Here is a 24,710-nt window from a genome sequence, read left to right as displayed (position 1 = left end):
CTATCGGAATGGGTCGGATAATGATCACGGTTGTTGGATTGCACAATCGATGGGTCCGCTGGTAATAAATGCTCCCGTAGAAAGAAAGAAAATTTCGTTGGAGTTATGGCCCCACGCGAGTCAATTATTAGCCGGTGCAGCGTATCTCTCGCACCTTCCTCCCTCCCTTAGGACCCCGTGGCCGTCGGTGACGGGGGCGGGAGCACAAGCAGGCAGTGCGGCCATGGCGGCTGCAGCGGTGGAGCTCTAACACGGCGGCAGATCTGATCACCAACCTCAAGCTGAAATTTGAGAGGAGATCTGGTTGCGTTTGAGGTACGAATTACTACACAGGAGCAGGAGCGTTCCTTCCTTTGCATCCTTTTTTCAGTTTTGCAGGCTTCTTTCACTTAGTGTTGTTTTTGGTGCCATGCCAGATCTAAGCATATGTGGTATGGAGGCCAAGCTGCTAGAACAACCCACAAGTGGAAGCGAGCCAAGTAAGCTACCATACCAATTGATAAAACAGATTACAAATGATTTCGATGAGGCACGAATACTTGGGAGTGGTGGATTCGGAACAGTTTACAAGGTACGTAGTAACGTATTATGGATTAATTAAACCATGTTACCATTTATCTTTTTTTTTTGGAATTTTCAACCGGGGGGGGGGGGGGGGGAGTTTCCCCCACCTGAATATATTGATCACGACGGCTAGGCCTCCAGAATTTTTACACAGAGAGAGAGCTATTACAGACAAGACAGGTAAACATGGGTACAAACCACCCAGGAGGGGGGGGGGGGGGCAAGCCTAGTTAGCAAGGGCCATAAGGCAGGAGTCGACATGAGCCCGGGGATCTTGTTGCAAGCGCACACGCCACAGATCGGCATCCTCTCTACAGCACTGACGGGCTCTGGACAAGGACGGCACCAGCCGCTGGAAGACCACGGCGTTGCGATGTTTCCATAGCTGCCAGCAGCACAGCATCACGAATTCCCCTTCAGAGGCGACCACATCTCTCGCCGCCCTAGCAAGGGCGTTCAGGTTGGAGGCCGACGCCCCGTCCACGCACACCCCCACTTTGCGCCAGAAATCTGCCGCGAACGGGCAGGTGAACATCAGGTAGTCTACAGTCTCGAGCACAGTAGGGCACAGGGGGCAGCCATCCTCATCGGCTGCAAGAATGCACTTCCGAAGCAGGACGTCCCGCGTGTGGATGTGTCTCTGAACCAGCAGCCAGCAGAACACTTTGACCCTGGACGGCACTCGCGCGCTCCATATCATAGTGGCGAAGGGGGCGGTGACCCTGCCGAACCGCATGAGGGCGTAGACCGAGCTGGAGGACAAGCCCTCCGCTCGCGCCCGAGCGTGTATCAGCCAACGCTCATCGGTGCCGTTAGGGCGTGGCGCCTCGCCCAACAACCTCTGTACCTCCCGCAGCTCGTGCGCACCGACGGCCGTGAGTCTTGGAACCAGAGAGCTAAGAAGCCCGTGCCGCCTCACCTGCCACACCGTGACCTCGACCTCGACAGCATGCGAGAGGAGAGCGGGAAAGGCCGAGGCGATTGCACCACAGGGAAGCCATTGGTCCCACCAGAAGGAGCAGCACCTGCCATCCCCCACGTCCACCCTAGTAAGGGATCGGTAGAGCGGCAGCAGCTTGACGATGGAGGCCCGGTGCTCGCCCAGCGCCAACTCGCCGCGCGAGAGTAGAGAGTGACCGGCCGTGCCAGCCCAGACCCACGACGCCCATCTCGACCGTGGCGAGGCATGCAGCCGGGTGTATCATCTTGAGAAGGAGGCACTCATTTTGGGTGGCCAGGTCACGCACACCCAGACCACCTTCGGCTTTAGCGCGGCAAACCTGTTTCCATGCGACCAGGCATTGGGCACCAGAAGCCCGTTCAGCCACGTTCCAGAGGAACGCGCGACGGAGCCCATCCAGAGCATGGATGACAGCAGGCGGCAGGAGCAGCGCCGCCATGGCGTAGGTCGGCAAGGCATCGAGGACGGCATTGATGAGGACAAGCCGCCCAGCAGGCGAGAGAAGGCGAGCAGCCCATCCGGCAAGGTATTTGTCTACCTTCACGATCATGGGCAAGAAGTCGGCGAAGCGCAGTTTTTCCCACGACAACAGCAGACCAGGTACGACTGCGGGGACACGCCGGCGGCACACCCCAGGGCGGCCACCACCTGCTCCACCACACCATCATCGGCATGCATAGGGACGAGGGTGCTTTTGGCGAAGTTGATCACCAACCCGGTGGCCTCTACGAACTGGTCCAGAAGCAGTTTTAGGCGTGCCGCCCCCTGCTCACACGCCTTCATGATGATTAGGGTGTCGTCGGCATACTGGAGCACCCCCGCCGGGGCACCCGGCAGCAGGGGGTGGCGCAGCTCGTTGTCGTTGCGGATGAGACGATGAAGGACGTCGGCGACGATGATGAAGAGGTAGGGGGAAATGGGATCCCCCTGCCGTAAGCCGCAGCCAACCTGGAACCACCTCACCGGCACACCGTTGAGGAGGACGGCCGAGCGCGAGGAGTGGAACAGTGAATCCATCCATGCGCACCAGAGCGGCAGGAACCCCCGCACCTCCATGATAGCCCGCAAGCTAGCCCAGTTGATGGAGTCAAACGCCTTGGCGAAGTCGAGCTTCAACACCACGGCCGGCGCGCGCCGCCTGTGGCAGCACTGCACCAGCTCCGTGGCGTACACGAAATTCTCCGAGATGCTGCGGCCTCTCACGAAGCCGGATTGATCCTCGTCGATCAGGAGGGAGATTTGTCGCTGAAGCCTCGTCGTGAGCCCCTTGCAGAGGATCTTGACGTCGCCGTTTTGGAGCGAGACGGGCCGAAAATCAGCCGGGGTTGGGACGCCCGGTTTCTTGGGCAGAAGGGCGATGTAGGCTCTGTTGATCCCGTCGAGGCGCGCCGTTCCAGCATGGAATTCGTCGAAGAGGCGGTGGATATCCGGCACCACCTCCGTCCACGCCGCCTGGTAGAAAGTAGGCCCCAGCCCGTCTGGTCCCGGGGCGCTGGTGCGGTCCAGGGCATCGGCGGCGGCCTTGATCTCGGCGTGGGTGAACGGCGCCACCAGCACCGCCCCGTCCACCACGGGGACGTGGGCGTAGAGCGCCGGCGGATCAAAACGCCAGGTGGGGGGCCTGGGCCGGCCCAGCAGCTTAGAGTAGAAGCCCAGCAAGGCGGCGGCCTTGCCAACATGATCCACCACCCGCACCCCTTCAACTTCCAGAGCACCGATCGTGTTGCGGCGTCGTCGGGTGGAGGTGGAGGCGTGAAAGAACTTGGTGTTCTCGTCGCCTTCGCGGACCGCCCGGCGTTTCCCTCGCCGCCGCCAGTGTGCGCACTGCCTGCGGACGGAAGCGGCAAGGGCGAGCCTCGCGTCGAGCCGGAGGGACGCCTCAGCTGCAGAGAGATCACGCGTTTCTTCCCAAAAATCGAAAAGATCAATCAAAAAGCGACAGTCATTATCGAAAGTGGGGATGAACCGGTGTTGCTTTTTCCATACCTTGGTGGCCTACCTGAATGCTTTTTTCCGGGCAGCAAGAACACCCGCGGCGCCAGAACCACTGACCGTACCCAACCAGGGGAGGAAGGAGTGATCAAGAAGCCAGGCTTTTTCAAAGAAGAAACGCGACGGCTTGGGAATTTTGGTAGAGGCAGTGACAAGGAGCGGCACATGGTCAGAGGTGGTGCGGGGGCGCGACTGAAGGTTCGTGTCCGGGAAGGCGACATCCCAAGAGTTGTCTAAAAATGCCCGGTCGAGCCTAGCCAGGATCGGCGGGTTTTGACGATTCGACCAGGTGAAAAGGCGGTCAGAGAGGTGCAGTTCATGAAGCGCAAGAGAGTTGATAAGCGAGTTGAAAACGGATGCGCGCCCGGCGTGGAAGGCCCCCCCACTCTTCTCGCTGCGGTGACGAATGAGGTTGAAATCCCCAACCACAAGCCAAGCCCCCGAAACGCTGGGAGGGAGGGTGAGCATGTCGTTAACAAAATCCGTCGTTAAAGAGTGGTCCGAGGGCGCATACACGTTAGTCAGCGTGAGACGCTCCCCCGTGGAAACACAGGCAAGGGTGACCGTGAGCGAGAAGGCGGACTCCAAGGAGGAGACAAGAGAGAAAGAGGAGGGATCCCAGGCCGTAAGCACCCCTCCACGGCTGCCATCGGCAAGCTTGGCCACAAACTGCGATAGACGCCCGGGGAGGAAAGAAACAGCTTTGCGGGAGTCGAGCTGAGCGAGTTTGGTTTCCTGAAGACAAACAAAGCTGGGATCCGCTGAACAAACGGAGTTTTTAACAACATCACATTTATCTTTGTCTCCCACGCCTTGGACGTTCCAGGATAACAGACGGAGAGACAGAACAGAAGAACTACCCATTACAACAGCCAACACCCTGGCAAGAGAGATGAGCACGATGACACAAGAGAGAAAGGAAAAAGATACAACCATCCACGCAAATGCAGACTACACGAGCTACATGCATGGAGGCGACGAGGCCAGGGAGGCGCCCCCATGCAAAACTCTGCTTAATTATATGCTCCTTAACTTGGTGAATCCGATAGCTCCTTCACTCTCAATATATGCTCAACCTAGCGTTTCAACAATGCCATGAACTACTGCTAGCACAACAGTGATTTTTGAGTATTAACTAGAAATATGCTGGACAGGGTGTGTATGAAGATGGGAGACAGATTGCCGTCAAGGTACTACATTACATTTCCGGAGTAGATGATAAGGAATTTCACAAAGAATTCGACAATCTCAGGGGGCTCAAGCATCCAAATATTGTGGAGTTAGTTGGCTTCTGCCATGAATGGGAAAAAGAACTTGCTGTGTTTGAGGGGAAACAGGTGACAGCTGAACGTTTGCGTATGGCGCTCTGCTTCGAATATGTACAGCAGGGTAGCCTAAACAAACATATATCTGGTAATTAAGTTGGTGCCCTCTGCATTTTACACAGCACATGGAAATGTATTCTTTTAGATCTACACATTGTTCTAGAAATACTAATTTTATTTGGTTTGTTTCAGATGAAAACACTGGATTTACCTGGCACATACGTTATAAAATAATCAAAGGGATCTGTGTAGGGCTACATTATCTTCGTGAAGGAGAACATCCTATAATGCATTTTGACTTGAAACCAGATAACATATTGCTAGATGAGAATATGTCGCCCAAAATCGCGGATTTTGGTTTATCAAAGCTCTTTGGTGAAGAAAACACAAAAAAGACAATGAGTTCCGCCGGTACCTGGTAAGCATTCTCTGTGTCAGTTCCGCCTAGGTAACTGTTACACGCCTACATGAGGCTTTCTTTGTGTGTTTTCATTTCTTTATGCTAGAATTTTTTTACTTGTATGAAAGAAAAATATCGATCTTCCAAACAATACTTATATATGAATACAATTTCCAAAGCGATTTTCTCTTCATATTTCCATATAATACAGTGTCACCCGTTGTTCTGCTTTAGTGTCTTACCATCTTCTAACTTATATGGACATTAGTGTGGCGGCCTCATGTAGCAATAAAGTTTTTAAAAAGTGAAGGCCCATCTATATGTCCCTGTCCGACCACTTTCTACACCATCCTCAACTTGAAAACCCAAATAAGGTGGTTGTTCCCCCGCCCTCAACATGAGACGCGGGTGGTTAGAAATGTTGGAGGTTTAGAATTAAAGGATTGTGGACAATCGGGTTCAAAATGAAATCCAGATAATAGTTGTGGTTTTAAATAAATGGGCTTCTTCTATGTTAGGAATTTAGGATAATAAAAAATTTACATGAGACGCGGGTGTTCTAAATCTATCTATTATTGTATACAAAAGAATTTATGGACTCACCAGAAAAAAAAAAGAGAAATAGATTAGAAAAATCCCACAATAATTCGGAAGATCTAACCATTAATTTGGTGGGCCTTTTCTAATCAACAAACTATAACCGTCAGATATTCGTAAACCAAGGTGGACCCATGAACTGAACGAGACCGTAAACCAAGGTGGACCATCGATGCCAAAAAAAAGGAAGTTTTCACAAACTACAGACATGCAATCTACCACAATCTAAATAGTCATAGAAAGCTAAACGCCAGGTCGGTGTTCCTCTTCTTCGCGGTGACGTTGGTCCGGAGTAGGTTGAGCTTGACGGCGTTGTTCGTCATCAACATCGACCACCGCACCTCAGATTCCTCTTCCCTCTGGGCGGCATGGTTCTTGGCATCGGCGATGCACTGCTCGATGGATGCTTGCAGCCACTCGGCAGTCGGTGCGGCGTCCTTCGCCGTCTTGGCTCGTTCGTTGCCATCAGGGCGCCCATCACCCGCCCCCAGCGTGGGCGCGTCCGGCTTGTACGTCTCTTTGGCCTTGGCGAGGGTGCGCCGGACATCCGCCCACTTCTCGCACTTCTCGATCCGGGTGAACACATGGAGGTACTTGAACTCTTGGTCGTTGTTGTCCTGGCGGTACATGGTGAACATCCGAACCATCTGCGCCGAAGAACAAGTGTCGGCGATGTACACGGCAGCGGCAGCGGTGCGAGGGGCCGAATACTTCTTTGGCGGCATGGCAGGATGGAGGACGGATGGCGGGGAAAGGGAGGAGAATGGCGGGAGAAGAGGGGCAGAAGGGGGGAAATGGAGGGGAAAAGTGGGGGATCGGCGGAAAAAGGCCTCTCTCTCGCCGACAGAGTGGACCCACGCGCCTTTTGGCTTCAGCAGGCGCCCCCAGGCGCCCTCCCGGGGGCTTGGGTTCGCCGGCTATTATTTCGGCCCAAACCGACGATAAATAAGGTCCTGGGGCATCACTGGGCCGATTTTTCGGCGCCGGCGCTAAAAAAAGCCCTGGGGGCATGTTGGAGGGGGCTGGGGGCGAGTGGAGATGGTGTAAGCGCTCTATTCACGAGAGAAGCGGGACTAAGAAGTGGTGGACTGCCTCAGTCGTTCCTCACAGGACTGCACGAGCCAGTCCGCGTTCTTCATTGGTGGATGAGGACGCGAGGAATATTTGGTGACACCGTACAGGAATTGAGGATGATTGTTGCATGCATAGCTAACGTGGGTGGGTAGTTGCTGCATGCACGGGCACGCGGCTGAAGTAAAGTATGTTGAACATGTGTTCATGTAAATAGGTCCGGGTTTTGTATGCCGCACCTGTAGTGTCTTTCTTTTTTTTGATGGAAAGACAGTAGGAGAGGCTCCTACTGTGTGTGTATATTGCTTTTTGTAAAGAGTTACATGTGTGTTACAGATTTGTTACAAGATGGTGTCCTTCCATCACCCCCCACCCGGGGGGGGGGGTGTTATGGAGGAACACTATACAAGTAGTCACTACTCAAAGAACAAAGAGGGAATTAGGCTAGTGAGTTACAAAAAGTAGTTACAATGGTCTTCTGAGCCTCTTTCACCCTGTATTGGAGGAGGCTAAAATCTCCCTTGAAACGTGTCAACCAGGATGCAGTACTAGGGTTGACCCCTCTGAAGTGTTTGTTATTGCGTTCTTTCCACAAACTCCATGCTGCCGTGAGGACGATTTCCATGAAGAGAGGTGTACGGCCAGCCTCATTGGTTTGCGCGATCAGATCAAGTCTGGAATCGAAATCGGGCCAGGCAACATCAATCTTCTCCCAACAAGCTTTACTGAACGGGCAAGTGAAGATCATGTGGTCAACCGTTTCCTCAACATTCTGCCCACAGAGAAGGCAGTCAAACACCTCACCAATATTGTAATGATGATGTTTTAGCATGTTCCTTGTGTTCAGTCGGTCAAGCAGTAGCAACCATCTGAAGACTTTGATTTTCATGGTGCTTTTGGATCGCCACAGTAGTTTAAAGGTCGGGCGTTTTGGGGCATGTCTGAAACAGAAGTTGTAGTAGTCTGCAGCTTTGAACTCCGTTTTCCCCCAAGCATAGTGCCAGGCGTCAGTGGAGGTCGTGGAGGGGCGCAGATGAGTGGTCAGGGACTGCATATCACGAACTTCCAGAAGGGCTTCAGGAGAGAGGGGCAGATGAAAGAGTTCATGCAGGGACGTGCTCTCCAAGAAATCCTTGACGGATGCGTCTTCATGCAAGGCAAATGAAAAGGCCCGGGGGTGCGATGTCTCCAAAGTGTTGTTTAGCCAAAGATCTTTCCATATGAGGGCAGTTGTCCCATCAACCACCTGGACACATGAAATCCCATGGTATTGAGGTGTAAGTTTAGGCACGTCACGCCACCAGAACGAACCCACCGCGTCCAAAGCATGAGGAATTTTGCTTGGGACATGGTTTGCAAACCTAAAATAAATGAAGGCCTGGGAGTCATTAATCTGAAAATTCAGAATGAAGCTTTGCTCATGAAATTCTTGCACAAATTCTACAACAAGAAAGATGTCCCATGGGTGCACCTTCTTTGGGACACCTACTATGTAGTGTCTTTCTCCCTCTGTATTTACATGTATCTTGGGACATAAGACACCGGTCGCACCCTTTGTACCTATATATGTGTCTAGTGCATGATTAATGAGAATATCGATGCACACAATCAATTCTACATGGTATCAGATACCGTCCTGATCCTTTCCTCCTAATCGCTTACGCCTACTTAGTTGCCGCCGTCGCCGCTGCCCGCCCCTCCCCGCAACCGCGCCACCTCCTCTGCCGCGCCGCCCCTCCTGCCGCGCCTGTATCCAGTATACATGGCTAGGTGTGGAGTCAGATCTACATTGGCCTGGCTTACTGTGTTTCTCTTTTACTAGAGGCCTTTGATTTAGAGTCGGAGGGAGTAGTCAATGATGTAGGTCTTATAATTAATTTTCCAATATTAGAAATTGGATTTTACTGCATTTTTCAATTAGTTTGCCTTCTATAGAGAGGAAAAAATATTTCCTTTAAAAGAGACTAGCACACATGCCCGTGCGCTGCAACGGGATAATAAAATTATATGCCTCTAGCTCATTATAAGAATGGATCAAGACCCCCACATGTCTGCATTCTCTAGTTCTACATGGCACCCTTTAATTAGAGCCAAACCAGTATATTCTTTTTTATTAGCACGCGCCGATAATTTGTTTCAATTATAATTAACCAGCATATTCTCTTTTTATTGGCACATGGAAGCTACCACTATCAATAATTTAATTATGGTGTCCCTTATTCTGAACAAGCGAGTTAGCTCGATGTGCCGAATGCGGAGCAGGCCCAGTATGGGAGTGATCGAACTCACGTCCTCAAAGACCCAACCACATGTTGCTAGGCACTCAAACAAACGTGTTCTGCTAACCAATGGTCAACGTGAATATTAAAGAATATAATGCAACGACAGATTCGAGTCTTTTTTTTTACTTTTCAAAAACTGATAACTATGAAATGCCAAATATACTTCGCAACGTCAACAATTTTCCAAAATTCCACGCATTTAAAAAATACAAAGAAATTTTTTTAATGGAACATTTGTTGAAATTCACAAACATTTCTTAAAAGCATGAACGTTTTATGAAAATACGTTTTTTAAGTTGTGAACAAGTTTTGGAAATGGGAACATGTTTTGAACATATAGAAGAAATTTAGAAAATGTGTATTTTAATGCAAAAATTGTTTTAAAATTTTGAACATATCACTAAAACAAGAATATTTCTCAAATTTTTAACATTTTTTAAATCTTCAACAAAATTTTGAAAAACCCAAACAGTTTTCAAAAAATGGAAATACTTTTGAAAATTCTGAAAAAAAATCCGAATGACAAAATTTTAAAATTTCAAACATATTTTAAATAGGAACACAATTTCGGAATTCATATAATGAACTATCGAATATACTTGGCAACAAGAACAATTTTGAAAATTATGAACATTCTTTTGAAAATTCCATACATTTTTGGACAAAGCAAGAACAAAAATTTGAACGAAACATTTCCTGAAATTCACATACATTTCTTAAAAACATGAACCTTCTTATAAAAACATAAACATTTTTTAAGTTCTGAACACTTTTTAAAAATGGGAAGATGTTTTAAAGATGCATAAGAATTTTAGAAAATGTGTTTCTTTAATGCAAACATTTTTTCAATTTTTAAACATATCACTAAAACACGAATATTTTCCAAATTTGGAACGTTTTTCAAATGTATTTGTTTAAATCTTGAACAATTTATAAAAATACAAACAGATTTTGAAAAGGGAATATTCTTTAAATTTTGAACAAATTTTGCCACGACAAAAAAATCCAATCATTTTTTAGAGTAGGAACACATTTTTTAATTTGTAAATTTTACGAAATTTTGAATAAAAAATGAAATTGCGTTTTTTTTGAAAATTTGCAATTTCAGAAAAATTAAAAAATAGACTTTCAATGGGAAAAATAAAAAAGAAACAGGAAATAAAAGAGAAAGAAACAGAAAAAGAAAATTTGAAACAGGACACAAATAAAAATGGCCCGATGATTATTGGGCGCGCTGTGCGTAGGTGAAACTATTTGCCGCATTCAGCGGGAAATAGGATTTGTTTATTGCTGCATGGGCAGGAAAAAATGGGCTGACTTTACTGGGCCATTAGGCGCGCGGCCCACATACGAAATTCTGTACAAATCATTTTTCCTTTGCTAATAGACGGACGTACGAAAGTTTAGTACCACCTCGGATAGAAAAGAAAATCCTTCCATGGTGAATGAATGAAAAAATCGGAGAAACACACCTTACTTTATTATTAAAGTAGATATAGATAATATAATTATACATACATAGATAATAAAATAATTAAAATAACATATCTATTACAAAACTATGTTTGTAAATGGCTCATATTTGTGAATATGATTACACTTAGTTCAATTTTCTTCGCACAAATATTTCGTTCTAATTACCAAACTTTATAAAATTCTAGCCCGAACATCGAGTGGACCACTTTGCTAGTTAACGTAAAGGTAAATCAAAACAGTGTTATTTGACACGTAATATAAAACCATATATGATCTTCAGGTTCGTTTACTTTTGAATTTTATTAATTGGAAAGATAAGTTTGGATAAAAGAAATGTGCATCTGTTATTAAGTGTTTTCATGCAGTTTATCAAATTTGGGCATCGTTTATTTTTTGTGGTTTTAATCATCTAATTGTTGTAACATACATGACATGCAGTGGATACTGGCCACCGGAATATATAAAGCATCAGATAATATCACTAGAGTTCGACATATTTAGTTTAGGTGTGATCATTGTAAAGATAATGAATGGACATGAAAGCTACAATTCAATTGTCGAGATGCCAAAACGAAAATCTGCTAAGCTTGTAAGAATACATCTTTTCTATGTCAATTCCAACATCAATACACTGTTATTTTTATCAATTGGCCTTTGTGTGTGCTATCATTCTAACTTTAAGACCGATGTTGGAGGTACATGAAAGCTGGAGGAAAAGGCTACGTGGAACATTGAGTCACTCATCACTCGAAGTATACTGCAACCAGGTGAAAAGATGCATTGAGATAGCATTAGATTGCTTGATATCAAACCGAAAAGAAAGACCTACTATACAGGATATTGTGTCTAGTTTGAACGAGACTGAAACGATGATAGGTGACCGAGGCATGCAGAATGAACAGGTGACATTACTCTTGACTCATATGGCCTTTCTGTTTATCGGCATCTACCTTATACTCTTTTCGCTAGAATTATAAAATGCACATGAGTTTCAAGGGATTATCTGACACAAAAGTAGTATCAGCGATAAGTGCTTTTTAATAATAATAAAATTAGCAATATTAATTTGAATCTTTAATCTATATATTATTGAACAAACTTGACAAGCATGTGTGTTTTATATTTCTGAATGGAGAGAGGAAGTTTTTAGTGTTCAAAGTGCAACTCATATGAATTAGTAATTTTGTGCCCGTTAAATAGTTCATTCATGGCCATCAATGGTGTCCCAAGGAACAAATGATTTTTTGTTCACCACTTGGATTGGAAAAGGTATAGTCTATTTTTCTCATCTAGTTAGACATGCATCTTCAAAGCGATCACACATGTCCAGTGGCGGCCCTACGTGCAAGCTATTGAGTCCACATAGGCTTTTTCTAAAACCCCTTGAATTTGCATGTTAGTCCCTGGTGTGTAATGACCAGATCCCACATGTTTTGTCCGGCCGCCACTGTGCATATGTCCCTAGACTACTTTCTCATCTAGTTGGGGACTCATCTCGAAAGCGATGACCTATGTCTTGCACAAATCCAAAGCCCTACTCTCTCTGGTCTATGAAAGAGTGGTGGTGTTTTGGATGTTGCCAACCTCCATGGCACGGCTAGGTCGACGGTGGAATCAGGGGAAATCTCCTTCTCTTGAGGCAAACAGCTACCCTTCACTTCTTCCCCTACCTTCAAAGTCTTCAATGGAATCTTCCTGGATCCACTACCCATGAGGAGCTCGAATCTCTCTCTCTCTCTCTCGGACCGCCCCAGAATCTTATGGTGCTCCACTCCGCCATGGAGAGGCCACCTCATTCGGCGAGCTCCTCCGGGACGCCCCATGGGACGAAGCGTTACACCGTGGGCTTTCATGTCTCGAATTTTTTATCCTTAATTTGTATTTTCTGATATATATAGTTCTCTGAAGACGATGGAGAGTCCACCCTCCCTTCCGATCTCAGCAGCATCACCATCAGCTCCGGTCCTTCTTCAGCAGGTTAGCTAGAGCTAGCTATCTCATCTTTAATTAACAAGAATACTCTGCCGGTTTGCACTAATTTCTCGTTCTCTACTTATAATTACTGAATTGCAAGGGCACGGTGAAGCTAAACTAGCATGCATATGTCTACTCATTAAACAGAGAAATTCCCGTATGTAGAGCCGAAGATTATGCCATGGAGCTTACTAGAAGAGATAACAGATGATTTCTCTGAAGCGCGGTTAATTGGTCAGGGCGCACATGGAATAGTTTACAAGGTAAAGTGAACATTATTTTCATTTCCAAATATTTTTCATCATCACGTCATGCCTGACAGGCTCGACATGTCAAATTAATTACTAGGGAGTTGATAAGGATGGACATGCCATTGCTGTCAAAATGCTCCATGGATATCCTTTTGATATGGAGATCAAGCAGGTGATTGCAACCATCCCGAAAGTCCATCACCCAAATATCGTACAGCTGATTGGCTACTGCCATGAGATAGAACAAGTGGTTGTGGAGTATAATGGAAAAATTGTAATTGCTGACAAAATACACAACGGGCTGTGCTTCGAGTATTTGCCAAATGGTTCCCTTACCACGTACATTACACCAGGTATATGTTAGATTGCAACATCCAAGATACTATATCAGTTGTCTTTCAGTTTTAAAGAAAATATAATAACCTAATTTTGGATGCCATCGTTGCTTATGCTTACAGACGACGTGGATTCTGGACTTGATTGGCAAACACGGTACAGAATAATTAAGGGCACATGTGACGGTTTAAAATACCTCCATGAGGGATTGAAGAGTCCTATCATTCACATGGATCTAAATCCTAGCCATATACTGATGGATGAGAATATGACGCCCAAAATAGCTGGTTTTGGTTCTGCAAGACTCTTTGGTGTAGAAAATACCAATAGAACGATGAGTGTGTTGGGAACTAGGTGAGCTAAATGCCCCAACCTAAGCTGTACATTTACTTTAAACTGACCATAATGGTGATAATATTTTTCTTATTTCGGTATGCAGGGGATACATACCACCAGAGTTCATTGAAAAACAAGTAATCTCGAAAGAGTTTGGCATATTCGGCTTGGGTATTATAATCCTTAAGCTGATGAAAGGGCAGAAATCATATCATGAATGGGATTACAAGTCTCCTGAGAAGTTTATTGAGCTGGTGGTAAGTAGGAGTAGGTCCTTTCTTGTGCTGTCGTTAATTAATTGCTACAATGAACTAATGTTGCAGCTACATTAATTTACATTGTATGTGCTCCTCCTTCCATCGAATTTCGTAGGCACATGAAAAATGGGGGGAGAGGCTACAAAAAGCAATGGACGTCACATTAGTTGAAGGACATTTCCAGCAGGTTAAGAAATGCTTGGAGATAGCGGTGAGGTGTGTTGAATATGACAGACACAAAAGGCCCACCATCGGTGAAATCGTACGTATGCTGAATGAAACAGAAACCAGCTTGATTCCCCAAATAGACTCTGAGCTGCTTCTTCATGTCCATCCCCTTGAGCTGACATTCATGTTGTCAATATCGTTGGAAGTGCCGAGAAAAAAGAAGGCGGCTTCGATGTCTTCTAGCTGCTCGCTGCATCTAGATAACAAGGGAAACGACCGTGTCGCGTTCCTGCTTGTAGCCAACAGCCCCAGTAGGTACCTGGCAAAGGATCCACTCTGTGGTGTTGTGCCGCCAAGGTGTGCCTACACCCTCATTCTGACAATGTGCAATAATAAGCAGCAGCCATTGCCGAAGTCGTCGATAGATAGCGGTGCCGACTTCTTCACACTGCATAGCGTTTTGGTGGGTCAATATGAGCTCGACAAAGATACCGTCTCGGCCAAGTACCGAGAATTTTTCGAGACAACCAAAGAGAAGGCCGGGCATGAGGTACAAGAGGTGACATTGAATGTTATCTGTTGTCAACAACAAGCTGATTGTGGGACATCATCTGATTCTGAGGTACATAATTTAATTTGCTAGTATCATATTGTATGCTTAGTGGTCCACAATTAATTATTGTTTTATTTTGTTGGCTTGCACACTGTGTGATCAATTAATCTGGCTGGCAGCCAAGTGAGCCCACAGTTGAGGTGATTTCCTATAGTCCGTTCGTCTTTCTTAACTATCGTAGTATCAATCAATCATACAAATTGAGTGAATGTCCTTATACTGGGTTTAAATCAGACCATAACCAAGCGAGATGCTCAGCAAATTTCGTCCATAGATGTGCATCCAATGGAACCCTGGTGAGTGTATGCTTACTATCATCGACTGTGTGTGTGTGTGTGTGATGCATATATATGTCAGTACTCATCCATCAGTTGCTAATTTGCAAATAATCCTAATACAAAGGATTATGACGACACATCGCTCAGGGAGCCTTCGTGTTTGGAACTACAAGACAATGGTATGTTGTCGATCGCTGCTTACATACATTCTCAACGTACTTATACTGATTCAAGTTACATGTTTATATCCTCAGGCAACACTGAACTCGATCCAAGACGTCACAGATGAATCAGGCATGCACCAGCACCCATATGCGTAATTCATATGATTTAGTCCAATAATCAACACTTACACATTTTATACAGTAACTGCTCACATATGCGTGCTAAAGCATACACTCATGTATGCATGGATATATTCACTCCATGCCTGAATATGCAGTTCATTTGGCTAAATTTACCGCACGGGAGAAGTGGATCGTTGCCGGCGACCGCAGCGGGTGCATCCATGTGCACAACTATGAGAAAAATGAAAAAGTGGAAAGCTTTGATGCTCATAACAGTTGCATCACAACTTTGGCTGTGCATCCAACGGATCCATTTGTGTTATCGTCATCTGAAGATGTTGATCATCTTATCAAGCTTTGGAACTGGGCCGAAGATTGGGATTGCACAGAATTTCACGGACACATTGGTACAGTGACGCAAGTGACCTTCGACCCAAATGACTCCAATAGTTTCGCTAGTTCTTCCTTGGATGGCACAGTCAAGGTTTGCTTTCATTCTTGTTCTTTATATATTTTTTCTGCCAAATGTGTTGGTGATTTTTTTTTCTGCCTTTACCAATATTGGGTAGATCTGGAGTATTTGTTCCGATGACCCCAGTAAGTTCATCACACTGAACTTGGGTGAGCATGGGCTCTACGTTGATTACTTTACACGCAATAATCAGCATCATCTAGTCGTGGGCTGTAAGGACAGAACTGCACAGGTACCATCCTTTTTCCTGTCCACATATACTAGTTTCTCTCCACCAAAAAATAAAGAAGACGCTCAATTACTTAATCTATGTAGCTAGCTACTGTATTAGTTAATTAAGTCTCCATACATGATATATGATCGTTAAAAAAAGTCCTTTTGTTGTTGTTCTCGTTGTGTTGAATCAGATCTGGAAATTGGAGACGAATGAACGGGTACACGAGTTAGAAGGGCATACAAACCTTATCAGTGCCGCCAATTTGCACGCGGAGCTTCCAATCTTAATCACAGGTTCACATGACGGGACTGTACGCATATGGAACTCCACTACCTACAAGTACGTACAATTCTTCTGCCCTTTACCGCAGCATGTGTATATAGCTACATTAATTTTCCTTGTGTAAGACTGCAAGTATATATAGCACTGGTACCTACATTGAGGTTCTTAATTAACACTGCATGAGGCCTTCCCATCATTACAGGCTCGAGAACATAATCGGTTTCAACCTCGGTGCAGTTTATGCTTTTGGATGTATAAAAGGCTCAAGGAGGTAATAAACAACATTCTTGTACTTTATCTACTTTACTAATACTAGGAATTAGTGACTAAGTTGTATGCATTATGTATTGTATATTTTCCTGGAAATTGTGGGTGAAAACATAACTTAAACTGGCAGGTTGGCATGTTTGATTACTTCCTTGCTAGCTAGTTGTATATATGAGAAATTTATTATGTGAATATCATGGCGTATCTGACCTTCAAACATGTGCGTCGTACAACTACATGGATGCTGTAAACACACATTTGCGTCTCATATAAATTATGTTTTGTAGCATCAGTAACTATGGAGATATTCCTTCATGTATTTGCATCATCCTCCATTAATTGTATTGTCTCAGTTTTTTGGGAAAATGTTGAAATTAATTGATAACCGAAGGACATACTGGCTGGTTTGTGTAGGATCGTGGTCGGGTGTCACCACGGAATTGCAATGATGGACATTTCTTTGCCTTGAAGACTATGTTGCTATCAGAGCAAAACAAGAGCATAGCAAATTTATCAAGTGTTGTTTGCCTCCGTTGCTTATTGATGACTAAGACTTAAGATCTGATTGCATTCGGGGTTGTGGTTATATTGATAGAGTGTTTTAATGTATCCAATAAATATGTTAGAGGCAAAATATGTGTAGAAAGCACATCAGAACTGATACTCTACAAGCAAAATATTTAGTTAGCAGCACTACTGCTGCATCGCGATACCTTTTTCCATGTTTTGAGAGACTAAAACAAATATGGTACTGAACTTTAAAAAGCTGCACGACTATCCAGTCTGGGCCAGTGATGATCCCAGCCTATCACAGCCAGGTGACGGGTGCATTTGTACCCATCATTTCATTAGTTCATTCATTCTGGATACCGTTGACATTTTTCTTTGGATTATCTCTTTAATTGCGTGCTGAACACTAATTAATTGCAAGATGTTACATATCTCATCACTCAATGCTATCTATAAAGAAAATGACTGATATTATCTGCTACTGCTAGTGAGAGATGGAGAGTAGGTTTCGTTACCAGCAGATTTCCGTGCGCTTGGTCTTGATGTCATCCAGCAAATGGAAGCTCCGCAGAGCATGAGCACGAGTCAAACCAGCGTCAGACACTTCCACGAAGGCGCTGTCGAATCCTGTACCGCAAGTTCCACAATGCGACTAGGATGAGGAAGTGATGAAACAAGTCGACTGAATACATACATCAGTCTTGTAGCAGGCAGACCGGCAACTTCCATAGACAAGTTGGCATAAATCCTAGCAAATCTGTAGTTGCCTGAAGCAAGCAGCAAAATGCGCCTGAAATCAATCAAGGTGTGTGGCTTCACCGTCTCATGCGCCTGAAATGCTCTGCTTTGGAGGGGCCGGGGTCATGGCCTACCGGATTCAGCATAAGGGGCATCAGGCTGCTAGAGCAGAGCAACAAGGCCAGCCGTGTGGAGGCTGGCATGCGTTTGAGTTGTGAAGCAGAGCTACCTCCTCCTTCAGGCCGAGCTCGTGCAATGAAAGGAACTTTGAATCAAACTGTAAGTGCATGTTGTCTTGTCTATCACAACTACAGAGCTGGGGGCGTACATATATTATCCTGAACAGCTGAATGGAAACCAATTACACATACCAATATGGATGCATAAATAGCGAAAGTCTTAGGGAGAAGAATAAAACTATGCTTCATTAGACCGTATTGGGGATCGGCTAGGTGCCGGTTATTAGAAACATGTTGTTGACGTATGAAAAAAATGTAGAATAATAACGAAAAGAACAAAGAAAACCAAAAAAGAAAATAAACAAAATAAAAAAACGAAGAAACAAGGTGCAAAAAACGAATGAAACGGTAGTGTTGGTTTGCTGGCCAGGAAAAGCCCATCCGCATTCTTGTTTTGTTTGTACCCAGCCCATGATGGACCTACCTCCGTTCCTATTATCTCCCTCCGCCGCCGCTCAGCTCCAGGTTCACCGCCGCCGCCGCTCTGCTCTGTAGATCTGTGCCAACTTGCTCTGTAGATCGTCGGAGAGAGAGGATAAACGGCGGCATGCGGCGGATCCTCAACCTTGGGTTGTATGACAGCCACAGGCGCTTGGACCTCCTCAAGATTAATTTTTTTCACCCCACGGCGGAACAAGACTGATGCATGGCAAGATGTTGCCAACAGCACTGACACCAGCCGAGGCCAACACGACAGGAAGAAGGATCTCCAGCACCACTTATCTGGCGGCGGCGGAGGCGGGGGCGCCCAAGATTGACCCGCCAAAAACCGAGCTGGTCATAAGGCGCCGCAGCTCGACTACTCCATGGGGAACTATCACACCGTTCATTTCTTGCCCACCGCCTCGGAGAGCAAGGTCGTCATGGCTGACCGCCGGAACCGCATGCTGCGCTTCGACGTCGTCGATGGCACCCGCTGCATCGATACGCTGCCATGGCTCAACGGACCCAAGGTGATGCCGATGGCCATCTCCGTCCCTCCAACGGATGTACACTTCCATGATGACGAAGACACGGGTGTCCTCTACATCATCGATGGCCTCCTCTACCCGCACATGGCGGAGGAGCGGCCGCAGTTCGAGGCCCTGGTGTGGAGGGGGATCCGCCCCGCATGTCACAGGATCTGGCACTGCGACATCCTCCCGCTGCCGCCGTGGATCACCCACCGCAAGCAAGCCTTCGTCCACGGCCATGCCCTCGTCGGTGACACCATCTGCTTCTCCATCTCTGCTGGCGCCGAGGGTGCCGGCACCTACCGCTTCTCCAACTCTGCAGGCGCCTAGGGTGCCGGCACGCGGCACCTACTGCTTCCACATGGCGACTTGTGAGTGGAGCAAAGCTGGCGACTGGCTCATGCCCTTCCATGGCAAGGCGGATTACGTCCCCGTCCCCGAGCTTGGCCTCTGGTTTGGCATCTCCTCGCAAGGCAACCTCCCCTGCGCTGCTGACCTCTCGGGCCTTGTCACAGGGGAGGAGCCGTCACCGGACAAGATGCGGATCTGGGCTCGTGATGACCTGCCAGAGGAGTGGCAGCCCAACATTTTGTTCAGGTCAAGGTCGCGAGTCTTGGTTCTGGCAGGTTCATCCTCATGGACATCTTGGGTACCATTGCATCTGCATCTGGCAAGGACTTCAGCGCTATAGTTCCCAACAAGGAATTTACCCTCTTCACTGGTATGGAGCTAGCGTTCAGCAATGGCAGCAAAGGCAACGAGAGCAGTAGCTCTGTTGACGACGAGAATGGCGGCAAAGGCAAAGGGACAATGTGTGGCCTCCGTATGATGAAGCACAAATCCGGTCGTTACATGTATAACAGGCAATTGAAGATCCAGGCGGTGTTCTGAATGCATGCATGATTCAGCAACAAGTCATTCAGACTTGCAACGGACAGTTTCCGAGTTGAGCGCTCAACAACGTGGTGCCTTCTTGAAGGGGTAGTAACACACCTTCAGGATACTCTCGCTAAGAGAACACAGATCTTGGAGTGCTTGTTTTGCGAACAGGCATAATTTGAATATAACTTGAACGATTGCTGATAGCAGTTATTCTATTTGAGGCTTCCATCTCATTCATCAATACAATAGTTGAGTGATCTGATCAGGCACCAACTACATGCCTCACCAGTGCCATCGGGAACATGTCTCGCCTTCAGCGAGTCCTGGCTCCGGACTCGCTCAAGGGCGAGCAAGCTGAGCCGGCCCACGAGCGCCGTACTGGCCGCCATACTTGGTTAGGCCAGCCCGGAAAACTTCTATTCGTCCCTGTAAACATTGTGATGGTTGAATAAAGCTTTGTGAGTTTGCCTTGAAAAAAAAACCTGAATCTAGCTGAGAAGGAATGCAAACCCAAGCGGCCGCGGCTGGTGGCGATTATGTTCAGCCGAGGAATAAAATACTAGACTAGACTAGTGGGCAGGCTCCAATCCAATCATCAAGCCGAGGTGCCACAGTGTTCTTCCTGAAAATTATGGTGGTTCAGAACCGCGACCGTTCATCTAGCGCCGCCGCCGCACCTTTCTCCTCGAAAGAAGTCCACATCACCCGCCAGGGTTTCACAAACCGGCTAATTTACCCCCTGAAGTTTAAAACCGGGTACTTAACCCCCTGTCTTTCTCAAAACAATGTGAATTACCCCCTAAACCTGATTATAGTGGTTTTGTGAGGTGGTTTGCTGTGGTTTTGTGAGGTGGTTTGCTGACGTAGCAACGTTGCGAGGGGCCAGGTCGGCAGAGTTCTTTCTTCCCTATCCCATCTGCCTGCAATCACGTGTATACGGCATCGTTCACATCCTCTCACCTAAACCATCCTTGGTGCCGGCGTGCCAGTTTCACCCCGACATCGAGGTCCCCCGCGAACAGCTCGACGTTGAGGTACTCCATACTCGCTGTACAACATCAAACAGTTTACAGCAGCCGACAAGGAGCCCTAGCATGATGGAGCTCGTCCGGCGTGGTTCACTAAGCACCGCACGCTTTGATTTTTCGTAGGATGTGGTATAGGTGCACCACATCCCTCCCATTCATCCTCTCCTCGAACCCCGGAGTCATGCACTTCTCGACCTTCACCTTGAAGTCTCTGCCCTTATGGAGTTGTGCAGGCGGCCGGGACACACATCTTGCTCCTGAAGGTGGAAAACATGACGGCGCTGTCCGGGATGGAGGAGAGTCACTCTGCCGAAATCTCCTTGACCTCGCTCTGCGGCAGCTCCGGCATGTTCGTGCCGGTGACGAGCACCAGCCTGCCGAGCTGGGAGACGAGTCTTGATCACGAGCGAGGGCCTGACTGGCCTCGAGCCCAGCGAGGAACCGAGGACGCCATGGTAACATGCATGACTCATATTTGTGAACACATAGGTGATTTTGGCAGCCTGGTGGTGAGGGAGGACAAAGGTGATGCTCGCGTTTGACGTCCTTGAACTCGCTGATATACACAGGTACACACATCATGGGGAGGAATTCAGTTAGATGTGCTTGGACAGCGGCAAGCCGGATGAGTCAACGCTCCTGGGAGTCCTAGCAGTATTCTCAGATCGGCGATGGGTCAGAGCTGCAGCTTCGATGATGCACTCCGCGCCTGATTGAAGCGATGGCTTTCGATGTGTGACACTCTGGTGGCGTCGTGTAGGCTGCACGGCAACCCGTGGATGATGCGGTTCACCATCAAGAAGCTGACAGAGTTGAAAGAATGGACCAGCAAGCTACATGGTGATGTCGGCATCCAGGCGCTGCACACGACGCCGGCGTGGTGCAGGCGTGCAGCTGAGGATGGACAAGGCCAGGTGCAGTTGGGTGCAGGTCCGAAAGGACAAAACCACCTGCCAAAACCACTCTAATCAGGTTTAGGGGATGATTCACATGGTTTTGAGAAAGGCAGGGGGTTAAATACCCGGTTTTGCACTTCAGGGGGTAAATTAGCCGGTTTGTGAAACACTAGGGGGTTATGTGGACTTCTTTCCTTTCTCCTCTAGTCGCCGCGCCGTCGCCGGGCGAAGCCCGCGTGGCCGACGGCAGCGGCGGGCCGCCTTCCCGCGGCGGCCTCCGGTCTGTAGGGCAGCAGTTCCGGCAGCGCGTCGGCGTGTGTCGGGATTCGTCCAGGTCCCGGCGACCGGTGGCTGCTCTCGGCGTCCTCATGCGGGGTGCAGCAGCGGTCACCGGCGGCATGGCTGTGAGGCTGTGTCAGGGGTGGAGGCATGTGCGACGTGATGACCAGATCCGTCTGCTTGTGTGGCGGCTGGGCGGCTACTAGGCATTGGGCCTGGCCACGTCTCGGTGGAGTTAGGCCAAGGGACCATTTTTTTTGAAAAAGGGGTGACTCCCCGGCCTCTGCATCAAAAAGATGCATACGGCCCTCTTATTAAGGCCAAGGGACCATGGGTGTTGCTGTCATGCGTGATGCGGCGTCGTGGGTCTTGGCTGCCAGACAATTCTACTTTCCGGCTTCAGATCCGGCCATGTCGGCCCCTAGGTCGATGGCTTGGACAGAACTCTCTTCGGCAAGGTGGCAATCGACGGTGATGTGCTGCACGATTTGGTGCGGTGGACTCTCTGGATTGCAACGGCCACTGAAAGATCTTCATGGGGATTTCTCTCCTCAGATCGGTGGTTGCCTTTGACGGTGAGATGCAATATATGAACGATGTCTTGACGCAGAGGGTAAGGTTGTGCAGTGGCGGAGGTCGGTTTTCTAGCCCATCACGCGCAGTGCTTGGATCGCGGAAAAGTGGTGGCGACAACATATGATTGACTCCGATGGTGGTGCTTCTAAAGTACCTGGTCTTTAGCTCCGGGGTAAAAACCTAGGTCTGACATAAGTTGTTCATACACGGCAACGGTGATGCTTTGCGTCGTGATCTTGTTGAAGGCATTGCTCGGATAAGCTCAGACTGATTCTTCAGGGTGAAAACCTAGAACCTGACCTTTGATGGTTGGATCCGGTGACGGCGGCATAGAGTGTCGCTCCCTTCATGAAGGCGTTGCTGTTGAGGAATCTCATTGTCCTTATGGTGTCATGAGATGGTTGGTGCGGATACGGTTGTTGCTGTATATTGTCGATTGCAGATTTGTTTGATTCGATGTTTTTTTCCTCTCGTTTAGGCATAGCTTTGGTCTTATATGACTTTGCTATTTGCCAGCGGGTTTTGTGTGTGTGCGTTGATGTTGGCTGTGTGATCCTAGCTATGCAGAGGCCAGGTGTGTGCTCACTGTGTTTGTATCCACTTGATGCTTCATTTTGAGTCAATAAAATCCACCCTTTGTCGGAAAAAAAACCATGAAGTGGTTGGTCTCTGGAAGAAAAGAAACACAACAAAGTAGCACCAATTTACTACTTTTTGTATGACAAAGGCAGACAAGATGTTTGCAGCTGCAGCGTCCTGCGATCAGTACAATGTGCCGGATTTCATTCATGTTGCAGAAAGACGACTTGAGCTGAGACGTGAATTCGCTTTTGCTTTCTACCAGTGGGGATCCTATGGGCAATGAGATTGCGTTTTCTTGGACAGATGAAAAGGATGCTAATTTCAAGGCTGTAATGCAGATCAACGCACCATCTCCAGGAAGGAACTTATGGAACCGTCTCCAGTCCTCCATCTCCAGGCTTGGACGGAGGTGCTACCAGAATAGGATCACACCAAAGAAGGTAGATATATACATAGTGATGATGAGGAAGAGACAGAGTTTAGGTCAAAGTGCAACCAAGCGCGCTGTTTTTTGCATTCAAAGTACTCACTGCATGGATCTCGATGATCACTAGTTGTTGATCGCATTCTGGGATGCTGGTTGAAGCATGTTTCATTGATTTGGCTATGCACATGGAATCGTTGGACTGCATCACATGTATTTTCAGCATAGAAGTCTAGAATTGGGATTATGTATGCAAATTGTTGGATATACTTCATCTATCGCTGTTTGTGGCAATATTATTTCGAGTTATTTACCCAAAACCATCACACTTGAGGCTAGGGTAACAACTTAGGGCCAGTTCTTTTGCTAGCTTCTAGAATAAGCTCCCATGATCCGAAAATCATGGCCGATCGAGCTTTTCCCCCAGTTGATGGCCTGCGTTCTCGTGCTGAAACGGCTGCCATGGCAAGGGTCGAGAACGCAATCGAGATCGTCCGCAGTGCACGCACGGCGAGAAGCAGCGAGAGGCTATGGCGCATGGGGAGGAGATGAAAGGAGGAGTGGGAAAGCTTGGGGACATGGTGGTTCACCCGGGGTCTGCCGGTGGCCTCGATGATGAGGAACAGCGGCGGCGCTGACATTTTTTCATCGGTCGGACTGGTTAAAGACCGGACCGGACCGATAATTTTTCGGGTCGCATTTGGCAGACCGGACCGCCCATTTTCTCTAGCGGGCCAAGACTGAGCGGGCCAAAAAGCCCGATCGGTATGTCCAGCCCTACATGCTCTATGTGAGGTGCGTGCTGGGTTGACTCTACAGTCTACACGAGCCGCCGGATGCCCGCCGTTCAAAAGCGCTACATGGCGCCCCGCTGAACCTCCGGCTGCCTGCACCGGCTTGGAGACAGCCAGCTTCGATGGCGCCGTTCATGTCGTCGACGCCACCTCAGCAGAAGGAGAGTCTGGGCGTCCCGCTGAGCCGCCGGTGGCCTGCACCGACTGGAGGGCAGCGGGTGACGACGTTGCTGTCCGAGGAGGTGACGACGGCTGCGACGCAACCACAACCAGTGGCGTAGAAGGCGAGGATGACTCTTGTCGGTGAACCCGCAGGGATCTTTCAAGACATCCACGTAACGTCGAGTTGACTCGAAGATCCGTGGCAAGCTCCATGCCTCTCGGCGTCTGCGGCCAAGAGTTA

At 47.8% G+C, this 24,710-nt stretch overlaps 1 protein-coding gene and 1 pseudogene across 8 annotated transcripts; both read left to right on the top strand.

The window, feature by feature from the left end:
* The first annotated feature begins 94 nt into the window (after positions 1-94).
* Positions 95-17,262, top strand: LOC125535013 (receptor like protein kinase S.2). Of its 8 annotated transcripts, XM_048698075.2 has the most exons (22): positions 95-315; positions 417-571; positions 4,344-4,553; positions 4,672-4,930; positions 5,035-5,260; positions 11,107-11,257; positions 11,364-11,570; positions 12,567-12,645; positions 12,790-12,905; positions 12,991-13,246; positions 13,352-13,583; positions 13,669-13,822; positions 13,938-14,612; positions 14,723-14,743; positions 14,838-14,899; positions 15,006-15,060; positions 15,136-15,175; positions 15,324-15,652; positions 15,738-15,872; positions 16,048-16,196; positions 16,342-16,410; positions 16,821-17,262. In XM_048698075.2, the coding sequence occupies exons 2-22, from the start codon at positions 434-436 to the stop codon at positions 16,873-16,875; spliced, it is 3,618 nt and encodes a 1,205-aa protein (XP_048554032.1). In that variant the 5' UTR covers positions 95-315; positions 417-433; the 3' UTR covers positions 16,876-17,262. The 8 variants fall into 8 exon arrangements, with proteins under 8 accessions (XP_048554032.1, XP_087398751.1, XP_048554034.1 ...); XM_087542625.1 differs by having other exon boundaries at positions 12,808-12,905; positions 15,006-15,175; XM_048698077.2 differs by lacking the exon at positions 14,723-14,743.
* Positions 17,263-18,374: 1,112 nt separating this feature from the next.
* LOC125535015 (uncharacterized) lies at positions 18,375-19,737 on the top strand (annotated as a pseudogene).
* Positions 19,738-24,710: the final 4,973 nt, after the last annotated feature.

This window comes from Triticum urartu, chromosome 2A (assembly GCF_056163025.1).
Source record: "Triticum urartu cultivar PI428250 chromosome 2A, HENAU_Tu73, whole genome shotgun sequence".
In the NCBI taxonomy this organism is placed as follows: Eukaryota; Viridiplantae; Streptophyta; class Magnoliopsida; order Poales; family Poaceae; genus Triticum; species Triticum urartu.
Note: the sequence above shows the minus strand (reverse complement) of the source record. Positions and strands in the feature narration are given on the sequence as shown.

Coding starts and splice junctions, on each gene's coding strand:
- LOC125535013 (XM_087542624.1), top strand. CDS start 434: ATGGAGGCCAAGCTGCTAGAACAACCCACAAGTGGAAGCGAGCCAAGT. Junction 11,571..12,566: donor GAGGCATGCAGAATGAACAG/GTGACATTACTC, acceptor TGATATATATAG/TTCTCTGAAGACGATGGAGA. Junction 16,411..16,820: donor TGTATAAAAGGCTCAAGGAG/GTAATAAACAAC, acceptor TGGTTTGTGTAG/GATCGTGGTCGGGTGTCACC.